This window comes from Sorex araneus, chromosome X (genome assembly GCF_027595985.1).
Source record: "Sorex araneus isolate mSorAra2 chromosome X, mSorAra2.pri, whole genome shotgun sequence".
NCBI lineage: Eukaryota > Metazoa > Chordata > Mammalia > Eulipotyphla > Soricidae > Sorex > Sorex araneus.
Window position 1 is genome coordinate 346,309,404 of NC_073313.1, and position 14,069 is coordinate 346,323,472.

At 35.2% G+C, this 14,069-nt stretch overlaps 1 protein-coding gene across 1 annotated transcript in view; it reads right to left on the bottom strand.

Moving 5' to 3' along the window:
* Window positions 1-994: 994 nt before the first annotated feature.
* Window positions 995-14,069, bottom strand: part of ROCK2 (Rho associated coiled-coil containing protein kinase 2) — a 105,417-nt gene continuing 92,342 nt past the window's right edge. Inside the window, exons 28-33 of the mRNA XM_055119990.1 lie at window positions 13,410-13,480; window positions 12,427-12,515; window positions 11,955-12,033; window positions 10,612-10,873; window positions 10,313-10,526; window positions 995-3,052 (exon numbers count right to left, since the gene is read on the bottom strand). Of these exons, the coding sequence (XP_054975965.1) occupies window positions 3,049-3,052; window positions 10,313-10,526; window positions 10,612-10,873; window positions 11,955-12,033; window positions 12,427-12,515; window positions 13,410-13,480 (719 nt within the window). The 3' untranslated portion in view covers window positions 995-3,048. The remainder of the gene's footprint in view (window positions 3,053-10,312; window positions 10,527-10,611; window positions 10,874-11,954; window positions 12,034-12,426; window positions 12,516-13,409; window positions 13,481-14,069) is intronic.

The window sequence follows — 14,069 nt, forward strand, 5'->3', positions numbered from 1 at the left end:
TCAGAATCCTTTTAGTACAAATTAACAGTAGCAGCATAACTTCAGTTGTGATTTGGCAAACTAGAGGACTTCTTCTTGAGGACCTAGAGATAAACCACTGTAAAGGAGACGCATCAGAGCCCGACTTGCCTAACCGCCTAACCCCAGTTTGTTCAAAAAATACTTGCCTCAATTTCAGATTGACTCACTTATTTTGGACTTATCCTTTAGTTAGCCAAACTGTTTTAAACTATTTTTTTTTAAACATGCTTCTAAACAGCATTAGAAAAATTCTAAAAAATTCATTATACTTTTCAAGAATACAACTGACCAGTTTTCCTTCTACTTCTGACTCACTTTCCCCACAAACATAAAACCCAATGAAAAGAATCCCAGTATTCATTATTTCTTAGTTCTTAGAGGAGGTATTTGTGGCTCGAGGAGAAATCAGGTATCCAGGAAATACAACTTTTGGTCTAATTATCTTGGAGCCTCAAAAAGGAGAAGCTGGCACAACATCAGCTTGTTAAACCAAGTCGACATCGTATTTATGGGGAAGAGAACATTTGGACAGGTGCATGCACATAAGTACATGAAACCAGGAACAGGGGTAAAAAGCAAATTCTTACCCAAGGTCAGAATTTTTAAAATTAAGTATATTTCTCTTAATTGGACAAGTAACCTTGTATGTCAAACCATAAAATGTGAAGAATCTCCATGGGAGAGATTTTTTTCACCCCTTAGAATAACCTGCAACGCCCAAACTTCACATTGATTTTCTTTGTGTAGTTGCATCACACCATGATTTTCATAGTCTAATATACACAGCATTCAAAATTTAAACTTTTGCCATTTTTACTCAAATATTTCAATTACTCACGTGTAAACTTCAAATTATTTCACCTTAATAAAGTCTATTAAAAATATATATATACTCTCCAATTCAGAATATGATAGAACCTCCCATAGTGTAACAAAATCTTTATATAAAATATTAATTCAGTCTTTTAATAAGTCTAATGAAAGCAAATATTTATTCTATATAAATTTAATATATTTTCCTTTTTTTAAATCTTACTTTAAAAACAGCTGTGCCCCAAAACTAGAACTGCAAAAAACATACTTGTAAGGAACCTGGCATGCGTATCTAGTTTTAGCACAGACAGCATGAAAGAATGCAGACTGGTAGATACTGTAAGAATAAGATTCAGGACCTTGGCAGGCCAAAAGCCTCTCTCCAGCTTCCACAACAGCATCTCTATTTGGGGAGCTAACTCAACATTTCTATACAGGGAATCAGTGAAAAATGTATACTTCCTTCATTGAAATGTTAGATGATATATCTTAATAAAAGTTTGTGTATGTGCATGTATACAAAGACAGACTGATAAAGTTACATAATAGCTTTTTAACTTGAAGCTTATCATTGATACATACTGTAGCAGTATAAAACATTCTGGAGTAAGAAACACAGCAAGATTTTGTCTTAACTTATAACTTTAACAGCATTTAAAACATAAAATCTGGAGGGGATCATAAAGTAACCTGTACAGTATTGATTTGTAACATTGTATATTTGGAACACATATATTGCTATAAACCAATTTAACGTCAAGAAAAGTTTTTTAAAAATCAAAGGACTAGGCTGGGGAAAGTGGCTCAGTGGTTGACTACATGCCTTGCATGTGTGAGGCCCCTGGGTTTGAAGCCCTGGCACTACCCAAACCAAAAGAAAAAAAAAAAAAGAAAAAAAAAACCCAAAAAACCCCCAAAACCAAAAACACCCCAAAGTCAAATGCCTTTGACACCACTTACACCCAGACACCGATTTTCTTAACCCAAACAGTAATGTTGCCACCCATAGTTAAATTTTAAGGGATCACATTAAAATATTTAAAATATATCTACAGTATGTCTTTCTTTATATTTCAGATAATTTTTGAATCTTGAGTGTGAAAATGTAAAAGTCACAAATGTCTTTACAAGAAATAAGAAAACATCTAGTATAACCAACAAATTCAAAGCAAAGAAAATGTTTCATAGTCACACACTAATACTGAGGTCTGTAAAAAAAGGGTTGGATGAAAAATACACATAAAAGATATATTAGTTTCAATACTATTCATTATTTTTCTATCACCAATACTTAAAAAAAATTGTTATACAATCAAAATAGGCTGACACTGATAATTACTATGTGTAAAAATAGTGCACTACTTTTTTTCTGCGAAAGCAAATATCCATCCTAAGAGCTGGTAAACTTTTTTTAAATATAGAAAAGGAATGGGACAAAAAAATTAAATTAAGGCATTCAAAATGGTTAAAAGTTGCCTATCATGGAGCATTAGGGAAATGATATAATTAACTTTAAACTTCTTGTTACAGCAATTGTTTTAACATTTGAACATGCAACTTTTATCAGGTACACAAGAATGAATGACAAATTCCAACATTATGGCTTTATACAAGTGCATAGCTGAAACTGCAATAAGTAATGATATCTGATTAATGTGTATAAAAAATAAAGTGAGAAGTTAAAAAAATCCTCTCGCAGTACGATATATATATATATAAATATGCATGTATGTGTATAAGGTGTATGTATATGTACATACACATAATATAATGTTCACTTGTTAAAGATGCAGTCTGTTATCACTGTAGTGGAATCCATTCCTCGGTTCTTCTAGTAAATATGCTGGTGAAATCTCTCTGTTGAAGCTGGAAAGACGATTTCCGTAAACTTGAACTCTTCTCAATTCTTTTGAACAATGTAGTGTAACTGCCAAGACAGCTTAATAAGAACAAATCTGGAAGAGTTGTACATGACATCCTTACTCTATTAATTATTGTTGGTTCACCTTGTTGCTTCAAAAGAGCCAGTAAAATCTCTCCAAAATCTATAATATATATTGCAGGGAAAAGAAAACATATATAGAGATGCTTGTGTATTACCAGTCTCTCAGGAAAATATAACTTTTTAATAATTTTGGGGCCATCACATTTCAGTCTTGTCTTAACTGGGAGAAAATTATCACCTTGAATAATGACTGCATTCACAGAAGGCAGTTAGCTGAGAAAAAAAGAACAAAAAAAAAATTAGTCAAAACAAATAATTTGAGAGATTACTAAAACCTCTGAAAACTCATTCCATATTATGTTATTAAGTTAGATGGTCTTCCAACTACTATTTTTTAAAAACCTAAATCATGCATACTGCATTTACTATGTTGTTTTTATTTATTTTTCAGGCTTTTCTGGATCAGAGCACTGCTTGGGGATCAGTCTCAGTGGTGCTAAGGGGACCACGCAGGGCAGAGGATGGAACCCAGGCCACCCGCATGCAAAGCATACCTTCAATTCACTGAGCTGCCTGACCTTGTTTCTCTTAGTTTTTAGGTACATGCAATGAGATTCTTTCTTACATTTCTCACATAGCTTATGTGCCACAAGGGTTCAGAACAGTTAACCTGCTATTAGTGCTAGACAATATATCACTGAAAAACTCATGACTATAATTGAAAAGACTAAATAGTGTATCTAATCTGCCACATTAAAAAAATATATATTTTAATTATATAACAAAAATATTTTTCATATATGCAAAAAAGGGAACAAACACACTGTTGCATTAAAATCTGTAAATCCTGCCCAGAAACAGATTCTAATACTACTTAATTTTGGAACATGCTTAGGTTAAGATAGACATGACTTTTACAATCCATGCCATGTAAAAGATGTAATTAGAGAGGCCCAATTTCATTAAGTCTTCTTTAGCCGGTATCAACCAGCTATTTTGTTTTCTAAAAGCACAAGAATTTTCACAACATATCATGAGCATTCCTCAGCAAGAATACGCAATATTCAAAAAGCAAACATTTCACAACATCACAAAGAAAACCAAAGCAGAAGCAGCTACTTCATAGCACTTTTTAGATTTACAGTTTCATTTCAATTCTTTCAAGTTAGAAAGAAAAAGGTAATGAAAAAGAATGAATGGAGAGAAAAAAATAATTCCATGCTATGTTCACAAACTAATATAGCTGCAGGAACTTGAAAATACTAGATTTTATTTCTCCTTTGAATATTGTTTCTTTGGAATAAAAACTAGAAAAAAAAACTAGAAAAAATACTAGAATTAGCTTCATTTTCCATTTCTACATGTGTCATTCATAAAATTATAATTCCAGCTGTATTAAGACTATGCAGTCAATAAAGAATCTGAACATAGCATTTCACTTTTATACTTAACATGAAAAATTTCAAGTTAGAAACTTTTTTGAAAACTAGTTTTAAAATATGTTATTTAAACTAACTTGAAAATTCAAAACTAGTCAAATATAATAAAAACCCAGTGCAAATCACATGCACTACTTGGAAGTACTAAAAGAACTCATTTTCCATCGTTTCATTTACCCCATTTATTTCTTCAGAAATCAAAAACATCGTCATCATCATCATCACCACCATCAACATCATCAAATGACCAATCCCAGTCTTTAAATGCCAAATCAAGCAATCTGTAACAGGAGGTTTGCAAATTTATACTGACTTTGAGAAACAGCAGTTTGTTATGCTGTGATCTAAAAAATAATCACACTCAGAATTCACTGCAAGCATATTTACTTTCCCTAATAACATGACTTAAGATGGAAGCACCAAGTAAAATCTTCTCTACACACACACACACACACACACACACACACACACACACTTTTGATCAGGTATTTTCCAGGATACCGGAGAATTAAAGACAGAGAGTACACAAGGATAAGACACAATCTTCTCCCAATCCCTCAGCCATTTTCCCGTGCTGCAGTTCAGATGATGATGTCCAGATGATGATGTAACCATCCCAAGGCTTACTTTAGTAAGAAGCTGTGAAAACTCAACATTTGTCAGCATTTCCTTCACTTACATCCCCAGAATGACAACTCACACTCTTCAAGACCAGTACCATGGCACTGGTTTAAAAGAACACAGCTTTCTAAATTCAGAAAAATACTATTCCTCAACCATTCACCAACAGTTTATCCTCTCCATGAAAAACTAGGGATATGGGAAAAAACACAGGTATATAAGCAACATTAACAGCTTATCTTGATGAAAGAACGTGGCTTCAGAGTGGTCTTTTCTCACCAATCAAATCAAACAACCAAATAATGCAATGATCTTTGTTTTAAAATTAGGAGTAACATCTATTGTTCGTAACTGTGACATTCATTCACTGACATACAGCAAAGAGCTCATCCATTTCCTGAGATCTCACTGACCACTGTCAGTCTTTAGCAGAATGATTTACCTGATCCTATTTATAATGGATATTCCCAAACCTCATCACAAGAGATTGATACACTTGGACTAAATTACTGTGAGAGATGGGGAACAGAGCAAGTATTTGTATTTTTAAATCAGAAACCTGATTTTTAAAAAATGGGAATTAGTGTGTGGCTCAGTAGTAAAGCAAATGCCTCGCAAGCATGAGACCTAGGTTCAATTTCCCAGCATTGCAAATAAAAACATGTAATTCTGATGTAGCTGATTAACTTTGAGAATCACTGACAAGGAAAGCTGATGCATGACTGCTGTAATTTAAAAATAAAGAGGGTTGGGGAGATAGTAAGGTATGCAGTTGACCTGGTTCTCCTAAGCATCACTAGGTGGGGTCTTGAAGGCCCTTTGGCGCTTCGGGATCTTAGCACTCAACTAAGCCAGATGGCTGAATATCACCAGGAATGTCACCTGGACTCCTGACCACTGCTTAGAGGTCCTACAAAAAATAGTATGTGTAAAAACATAAAAACTGGGCCAGAGATAGTACAGCACAAAAAGGCGCTTGCCTTGCATATGGTTTGATCCCTGGCACCCCCCTACGGTCCCTGTGTATCCCCAGGAGAAATCCCTGAGCACAGTAGGGTGTGGCCCCCCCAGACCAAAACCAACCAACAAAATAACTCACACAGAGACCTAATTATTCCCTTAGCATATTATCATAAACTGTTATTCATTCACAGGTTTCTAAGCAGGCTTACTTATATAGAAAGTTTAGCCGTGGTTTCAACTCTACTGCTTTCGGAAAATGATAGTAGTAGTTGTTCCTGCATATTCAAACCCCAATTCTGATACACTTTATGAAAAACCTACATTTTACATCCTGCCAAAACCTTTGGGATATGTACAAAGTTGTCAAATGCACAAAGGTTGAATCTGTGTCATAATCTTCAAATTTTAAAAATCGAGTAGAGTATTGGTGGAATAAATGACACTACTTCTCAGAAAGCATCTCCCTTATCTTCTTCTAAGCAACATGTAGCTCCTATTTAATACAGTAAATGCTTTTAAAAAAAATATTCTCACCAGGGCCAGATCGACAGCACAGAGGGTAAGGAGCTTGCCTTGCTTGCACACAGCCAACCCAGGTTCAAAAACCAGCCATTGCCATGACTAATTATTGAGTATAGAGCCAGACGTAAGCTCTGAGCATGGTTTCCCAGGCACTGCCAAGAATAATTCCTGATTGCAGAGCTGGGAGTAACTCCCCAAGTACCGCTGTGTGTGGTCCCCCAGCAAAAAAAGTTTTTTTTTTACCATTTTTATTAAGTATCAGGACTTTATAATACTGTTATTTTTACTCTTCATGCACACATCATCCCAACACCACACCTCACCAGAGTGCCCATCTCCCTCTGCTGGTGCCCCAAGGACCATTCCCAGTGCCCTCCTCCACCTCCCATCATGCAAGCTCAGTTCTACAGACAAATTCTCCAGGAATGGGGCAGGAGAGATTAGTACAGTGGATAAGGCGCTTGGTCTTGCGCACGGTGAGCCTGGGTTTTATCCAGCATCACATATGGTTCCCAGAGCCTGCCAGGGTACCCTCAGCACAGAGCCAGGAGTAAGCAGGAGTCCTGCTGGGGTGTGGCCCAAAAACAAAAACCTCCAGTTCCAATGACACTGGCCATCTGTTGTACCCTTGTCATGGTTCTTAACATCCCACATATTAGAGAAATCTTAAAAAAATATATTTATAGTGGAGATGGTAATACCTACACGTATAGATGAATAAAGCTAAACTCCTAAAATCCCACAAAACTGTAAATCAATAAACTTCAAAATATTGTTTTCTAAAGTTGTGTATCTTTCCCTTTGTACAGGTATAAATTTTAAAAAATCAGTAACAAATAATTCTCTGCTAATATATTTTAAATATACAAGTTAGTAAGAATATGGAGAGAATTTTAAGGAAATTTTAAGGGAAAATTTTATAAAAATTGTTTTATCCTAAAAAGGGAAAACTAACTATATTAGAAATATCACAGATAATGCTTAAATATCTGCATTAGTAAAAACCTCTATAAAAATCTTCACTGTCTCACTGTCATCCCATTGCTCATTGATTTGCTCAAGCGGGCACCAGTAACATCTTCATTGTGAGACTTGTTATTGTTTTTGGCATATTGAATACGCCAAGGGTAGCTTGCCAGGCTCTGCCATTCGGGTGGGCGGGATACTCTTGGTAGGTTGTCGGTACCTTGAGGGGTGGAGGAATTGAACCCATATAAAATCTTAAATGTAAGGGCTAGAGCGATAGCAGAGCTGGTAGGGCGTTTGCCTTGCACCCGGCCGTCCCGGGTTCGATTCCCAGCATCCAATATGGTCCCCCAAGCACCACCAGGAGTCATTCCTGAGTGCATGAGCCAGGAGTAACCCCTGTGAATCGCCAGGTGTGACCCAAAAACCAAAAAAAAAAAAAATCTTAGATGTAAAAAATTACCCAATATAAATAAAACATTAATTCATTATTAAAAAAGTAAAAAGCCCTTAGCAAGCTAGGAATAAACATAAGAAATCATCACTTGGTTTCTTCCCTTCAGTTTCACTATCAGTGCTTTCTGGTTTGTCTTTGTTTTGGGCCCACATCTGCCAGTGCTCAAGAGCTACTTCTAGACGTACTTGGGAGACCAAGTGGTACTGAGGATTACACTGAAGACTTCTGCATGCAAAGCATGCACTTCAGTGTGGTGAGCTCTCGCTCTGGTCTTCACTGTCAGTACCCTAAGTTCTTTGGTCACCAGGGGCTAGGCTGAGGGGAAAGTGGAAGAGAAGAATGGGGGTAACCTTTTGGTTTTACAATGCCAGACTGATGCCCGGGAGTTCATGTTTGGCATGGAAGTCTACCAACAACCTTCATGCAAGCTCATAAACCTAGCAGTCTCTTGCTGAAAGACTTCCATTTGTAGAACAACATCCAAATTCCTTGGCATAGAATATGCAGTCCTCTTCAACATGGTTCACACTTTCTCTCCAGCATCATCTTCTCTACCACTCCCTGTCATCATCAAGTCACCATACCCATTAACATTATAAACACACAAAGAATTCTGGCAACTTGGTACCTTAGCATGATATTTTATCTAGATTATCTTTTCCCTATTTCTTTGTCTGGAAATAACCAACACACCATTTTAGGAGAACTTGGACATATTCAAATGAAATTTTTCAGGCTTTACTTTGTTCTTCTGTAATACTCCTTATGACACTATTACAGCCCAACATATATTATAAAACTGAAATGATCTGTTTGCTTGTCTATCACTCTCATTAACTGACAACAGTTTTAACTTTTCAGATTGGGCACATTTGAATTCTAATTCAGTCCATGCCAAGTTCCCATTATTTTACACCTGGTCAAAATGAACTATTTTAATCCTTTAGTTTGGCAGGTGAATGTGGTTATTATAGCCTTAATTTAACTTTACTTTTTCTTACTAGCCATGTTGATAATCCCACCAATGGCCAGCACCCAGAGACTTAAAACCAAGCTCCCAGAAGCGACATCTTATAGCCTAGTTCTCCCTCTGGGAGAACCTGGCAAGCTACCGAGAGTTTCCTGCCCACATGGGAGAGCCTTGAAAACTCCCCATGGTGTATTCATATGCCAAAACCAGTAACAATGCTGGATCTCATTCCCTTACCCTAAAAGAGCCTCTCTCGTTGGGAAGGACGAGTAAAGAGAGGCTTCTAAAATCTCAGGGCTAAGACGAATGGAGACGTTACTGAGACCGCTAGAGAAATTCGACACTCACGGTATGATGATGATGATGTCATGTTGATCACTTTCCATATTTAAGAGCTCTATTTGTGGTTAATACCTACATATTCCTCACAAACCATTATTTTGGGAAGAGGCATACACAGAGGTACTAACCCATCTTTCCTTTAAAGATAAGGGAAGCATCAACTATGTGGTGCTTGAAAATATTTCAGTGTTTCTCAAAATGGGCAGTACTGTTCCCCCAGGGGATACTGGAAACTAAGACGCCTTAGGTGCAAGATGGGTAAGGATATTTTCTGGTAACTTTTACGCCACGGACTAGGACTTGTCCTGAATACCATAACACTCACACACGCACGAAAAGCACGCATGCACACGAATGCCAATTTTAACCAAGGTTGCAGACAAGTGATTTTCAACCTTTCTACATGTGTGTGGACCGGCCTGCGACTCAGTGGTTCAAGAAGGCTGGTTTAAAGAAGATAGATTTCCAGGTGGGTGCTGAGTCTTTTTATATTTTCTTGTAGAGGGGACAGTAGGCCATCTAAGTTTGGCATCTTCTGATTTAATTTTTGGTAGTCAGCTTTGGACTCAATTTACATTCTTTATTTTTAGTTTTAGGAAGTTTTCCAATTCAAGAGATCAGTTATATAGTCACCTATTCTATTTATGTTTTATCTAGGAAACTTTAAGTTGAACATAACTAATTTTCTAATATTTAGAAATGGAAAAGACCATATAAAAACAAAAATCATTAACAGTATGGCAAACTGCAGAATCTCAATAAATTAACAAATGAATTCGTTTGCAGGCTGGAGCAAAATAAATGATCAAAAGGATAAAGGTTCCCATAGACCTGATCTACAATTGTCTTTCTGGCAACTCAATAAAAACAAAAACAAAAATTAAAAAAACAAAAACAAAACCACCTATTTCACTCCACAGGAGTCACTTAAAGATCAGATAAGAGAATATGTAAAAAATTAAATGAAAAAAACAGAATATATATGTAAGGGTATTAAAAGCTGAAAGCACTAAATATTGTAAGGTAACAAAAAATGGGCATATTTTTCTTTAATAATACTATAATTGTAACAAATTTAATCTGGTCATATTTTGCACCTATTAAAAACAGTATTCACGGTTTCTGAATTTGTTGATTTTTTTCTTTAGTCACTAATTTTATGATATTTAAGCTTTATCATACCTCACATAAATATTGGAAAATTTTGTACTGTGAATAAAAACTGCAAAATATTTTTATTAAACTTCTATTACCTCGGTTTGTTAGGGGCAAGCTGCCGACTTGGCCGCCTAATAGACTGGTTTTGTTGTATCTTCATTGAAGTTCTAGGAGATGATCTTGCAAAAGGGTCGGGTGCTGGAGGTTTTTTGGGTATTTTTTTCACCAACCGACTAACCCATTTCTGCTGGTCTTCCGTTGAATTTGCTAACAACAACAGGTTCTTTGCCGTTGAAATATCATAATACACTATAAAAATATTTGAAAAATATTAAGATGCTTAAAATGATCTGGACATAAATAATATTGATGAAGTAAGTAATTTGGTATTTACCTTTGCATGGGGCTATAATCTCCTCCTTTTTATCCATGTGATCTTTATGACACTTAATATGGCAGCGGCGACACTCTAAAGCAGGAGGGGGTTTAAACATATGCCACAACGGCTTCATACAAGCCTCACAATTGGTTGGGAAATGATACAGAGTAGGAATAAATTCATGTCCCTTGTGGCAAATATAATTTGATTTTTCTCCCACTGGCTCTACTGGGAATTCTTGTTCCTTTTTACTTTCTCCTTCGTTGGCATACAGAATCTGTAATATAAAATAGAACAATGGATGAGTTCCAAAACTAAGTGTTTTGTTGTTGTTAGCTTGTTCTTATCGAATAACACCCAAGTGGTGCTTGGGAGCCACTCCAGGCTCTGTGAGAGGTCCACTTTGGGTATGGCTTGAGAGACCATGGGCCTTCTGCACGTGCAGTATAAGCTTAGCCTGTTGAGTTAAGCTACTTAAGGGGTGCCTTTTTTTAAACGAAGTAACATTTTGGGGGCCAGAGTGATTGTAACAAATTTAATCTGGTCATATTTTGCACCTATTAAAAACAGTATTCACGGTTTCTGAATTTGTTGATTTTTTTCTTTAGTCACTAATTTTAATAATACAACAGGCAGGGTGTGTCTGCCTTATTTACATACAGCTGACCCAGGTTCGATTGCTGGCACACCATATAGTGCCCTGAGCACTGCCAGGAATGATCTCTGAGCACAGAGCCAAGAGCAAGCCCTGAGCACAGTCTGGTGTGCACCCCCAGACCCACCCAAAAACCAAAACAAACTGATGGAAAAATTCTCACAAACAGAATTAGCCTAAATTATTGAGAAGAAAATGTATACAAATTTAAAGTTTATGCATAAAAAAATAACAAAACCAGGTGGCTAGAAGAGATAGTATAGCAGGAAGGGCACTTGTCTAGCAAGTGGCTGACCAGGGTTGGATCCCTGGCATCCCATACCATTGCCCAAACCCTGCCAGGAGTGATCCAAGAGCACAGCCAGAAGCAAGCCCTGAGCACCACTGGTTGCAGTCCAAAAACAAAATAACATAACCAGCTTTACATAAAGGGGCAGCAAAGAACAGAAAGTTAATAAGAAAATACAATACAGACCTTAACAAGTAAAATGGAGAAATGAATAAAGATGCATTGAAAGAGAATAAGCAATAAAAAAATATCTTTTAATAAGACTCAATAAAGAATCATTTAGTGATACCGAAATTAAAAGGTGGTCTGAAGAAGGAACAAGAATTTTATACATCATATTATTCTGAGAATCTTGAGAGGTGAAAAAGGCAAACTAACTCAATTAACCAACCCACAAGATAAAACAATGATTACCTGGAATATCCTTGGAATTTCTCTAACATCAGCTCTATACACATCTGTCTGCGTAACTGGTCGGACATGAAATAACTTGCTATAAAAGATTTTAAATGAAGGAGTATTACCAAATGATCAAATTATATCAGATATCTATACTTACTATACTTACTATAATTAAAGAAAATAATTTAACTACTTTGAGTCATGCGAGAGGAAAACCTCACTCTAATTATAAATTCCTTGAGATTTCAAGAAATTAGTAAAAAGATAAAAATGTTTCAGTAAACTTGAATAATAAAGATGCACAAATAAGGATATTTTAATCTATATGCTATATTTTTATTTGCATGAAGCAAATATAATAGTAATATTCAGTAGTAGCTATGAGTAAATATACTACATAATAAGTTATATGACAAAAAGTCACATTACTCTCTTGACTTTAAAAAAAAAAGAAGCCTCTAAATATTCTAATAAAAACACTTACTCTATATCTAAAACCATGTAAGGATTAGATTGCTCTTTATCTTGTTCGCTGTCATAGAAAAGAATCTTCTTACTGCTTACAATCACGTACTGTTAAAAAGGATGGAATGATTAAAGTTAACATATACCTTCTTTATATATTAAATATTCAAATAACTAATTATTCAAATAAATAAGTCTTAATATAGCCTTAGAAAAGTCTTAACATAGCAAAATTCTGTTTGTATATATTTAAATAAGCAAATTGGAAAGGAAATTATGAAAAATAATTTTTAAATTAATTATCTTCAAAATTCAGTAACATTCTTAAGAAGCCTTATTGCTACAGCTTGAATGTTTTTATTTCTCTAAAATGCACATGTTAAATCCCAACACCTAATGGGATGATTTCAGAAGAAGGGTCTTCTTGACAGGCAATTCTTTCATGAGTTTAGACATTAATGTCCACATAATTAGGGATTCCACTTCTGCTCAATCTTCCAAGTGAGAACACATGAGAAGCAAGAACTCTAAAAAGAGCACCGTTCAGAATCTAACCATGCTGATAAAATAATTTTACATTTTCAGAGTCCGGAACTGAGAAATAAATATTAGCTGTTAACCCAGTCTGTTAAAGTCACCTGAATGAACTAAGACACATAAAAAAGACACACAAAAACATCAGTAATCAACATAATAGAGAAAAATGAAAATAACAGATCATTCTGGCAAATTCAATTGTTTTTCCACTGAACCAGCAAAAATACCATGGTCAATAGGATTTTATTTCCAAATACCAGAATCTGTTTTATAATTAAACACTAGAGATGAAAAAGATTTACAAAGACAATGTAAACTGTATCATTCAAAATCAGAAAGTGTAAACAAGCTTATTGTACCTGAAAGTTCTATAAATCTTAAAACTGTAGAAGTAAAATGGCTGTAGCTAGATGAAAAGCAAGGCATAAACAAAAGCAAAAAACAATATTTAAAAACATGAATTACCTTTTTAACCCAGCCGAATTTCTTAGTGTTATTTCGCACAGGCAAAGAAAGCCATCCTTCTAGTCTTGATTCTACAAAATAAAGAGATTATGTGAATGACAATTTCCCCAAGAAAATTAGGAATTAAATACAGAAACAATTTCATCAATAACATTTTAATCAAAAACTTTAAAACAATTTAATAAAAAAAAAGCACCAAAGAGATCCTCCATAACATCATTATACACGGATATTATATGTTGGATAAGTAAAGGCAAGTCATACAATAAAAAAACAGGTTATATCACGTTGTAAATATATTCTGTGGCCAAATATATTTTTTATTAAATTCATGCATCTGCCAAAACGCAGGAGAAAAGTTGCCAGAAGCAGCTGTCTATCCTCACAAGTCCATCTGTATTACAATCCATTACTTTTTCTTTTGGAAAAAGACCTAACTGAATACAGTGCATGTCTTCTCTGAAGACAATTAAAAATTAATAAAAGGGGTGTTTTCACCCAGTAGTGTCGCGAGTACAGATCTAGAACAACTTCAATACAATCATTTTATGAATACTTTAAATGGGTACATACCTGGGAAATGGGACAACAAAAGTAAATAACTACAGCTATATGAATTCTAAACTAAAGCTATGTAGCATTATAAATTCATTAGTAAGA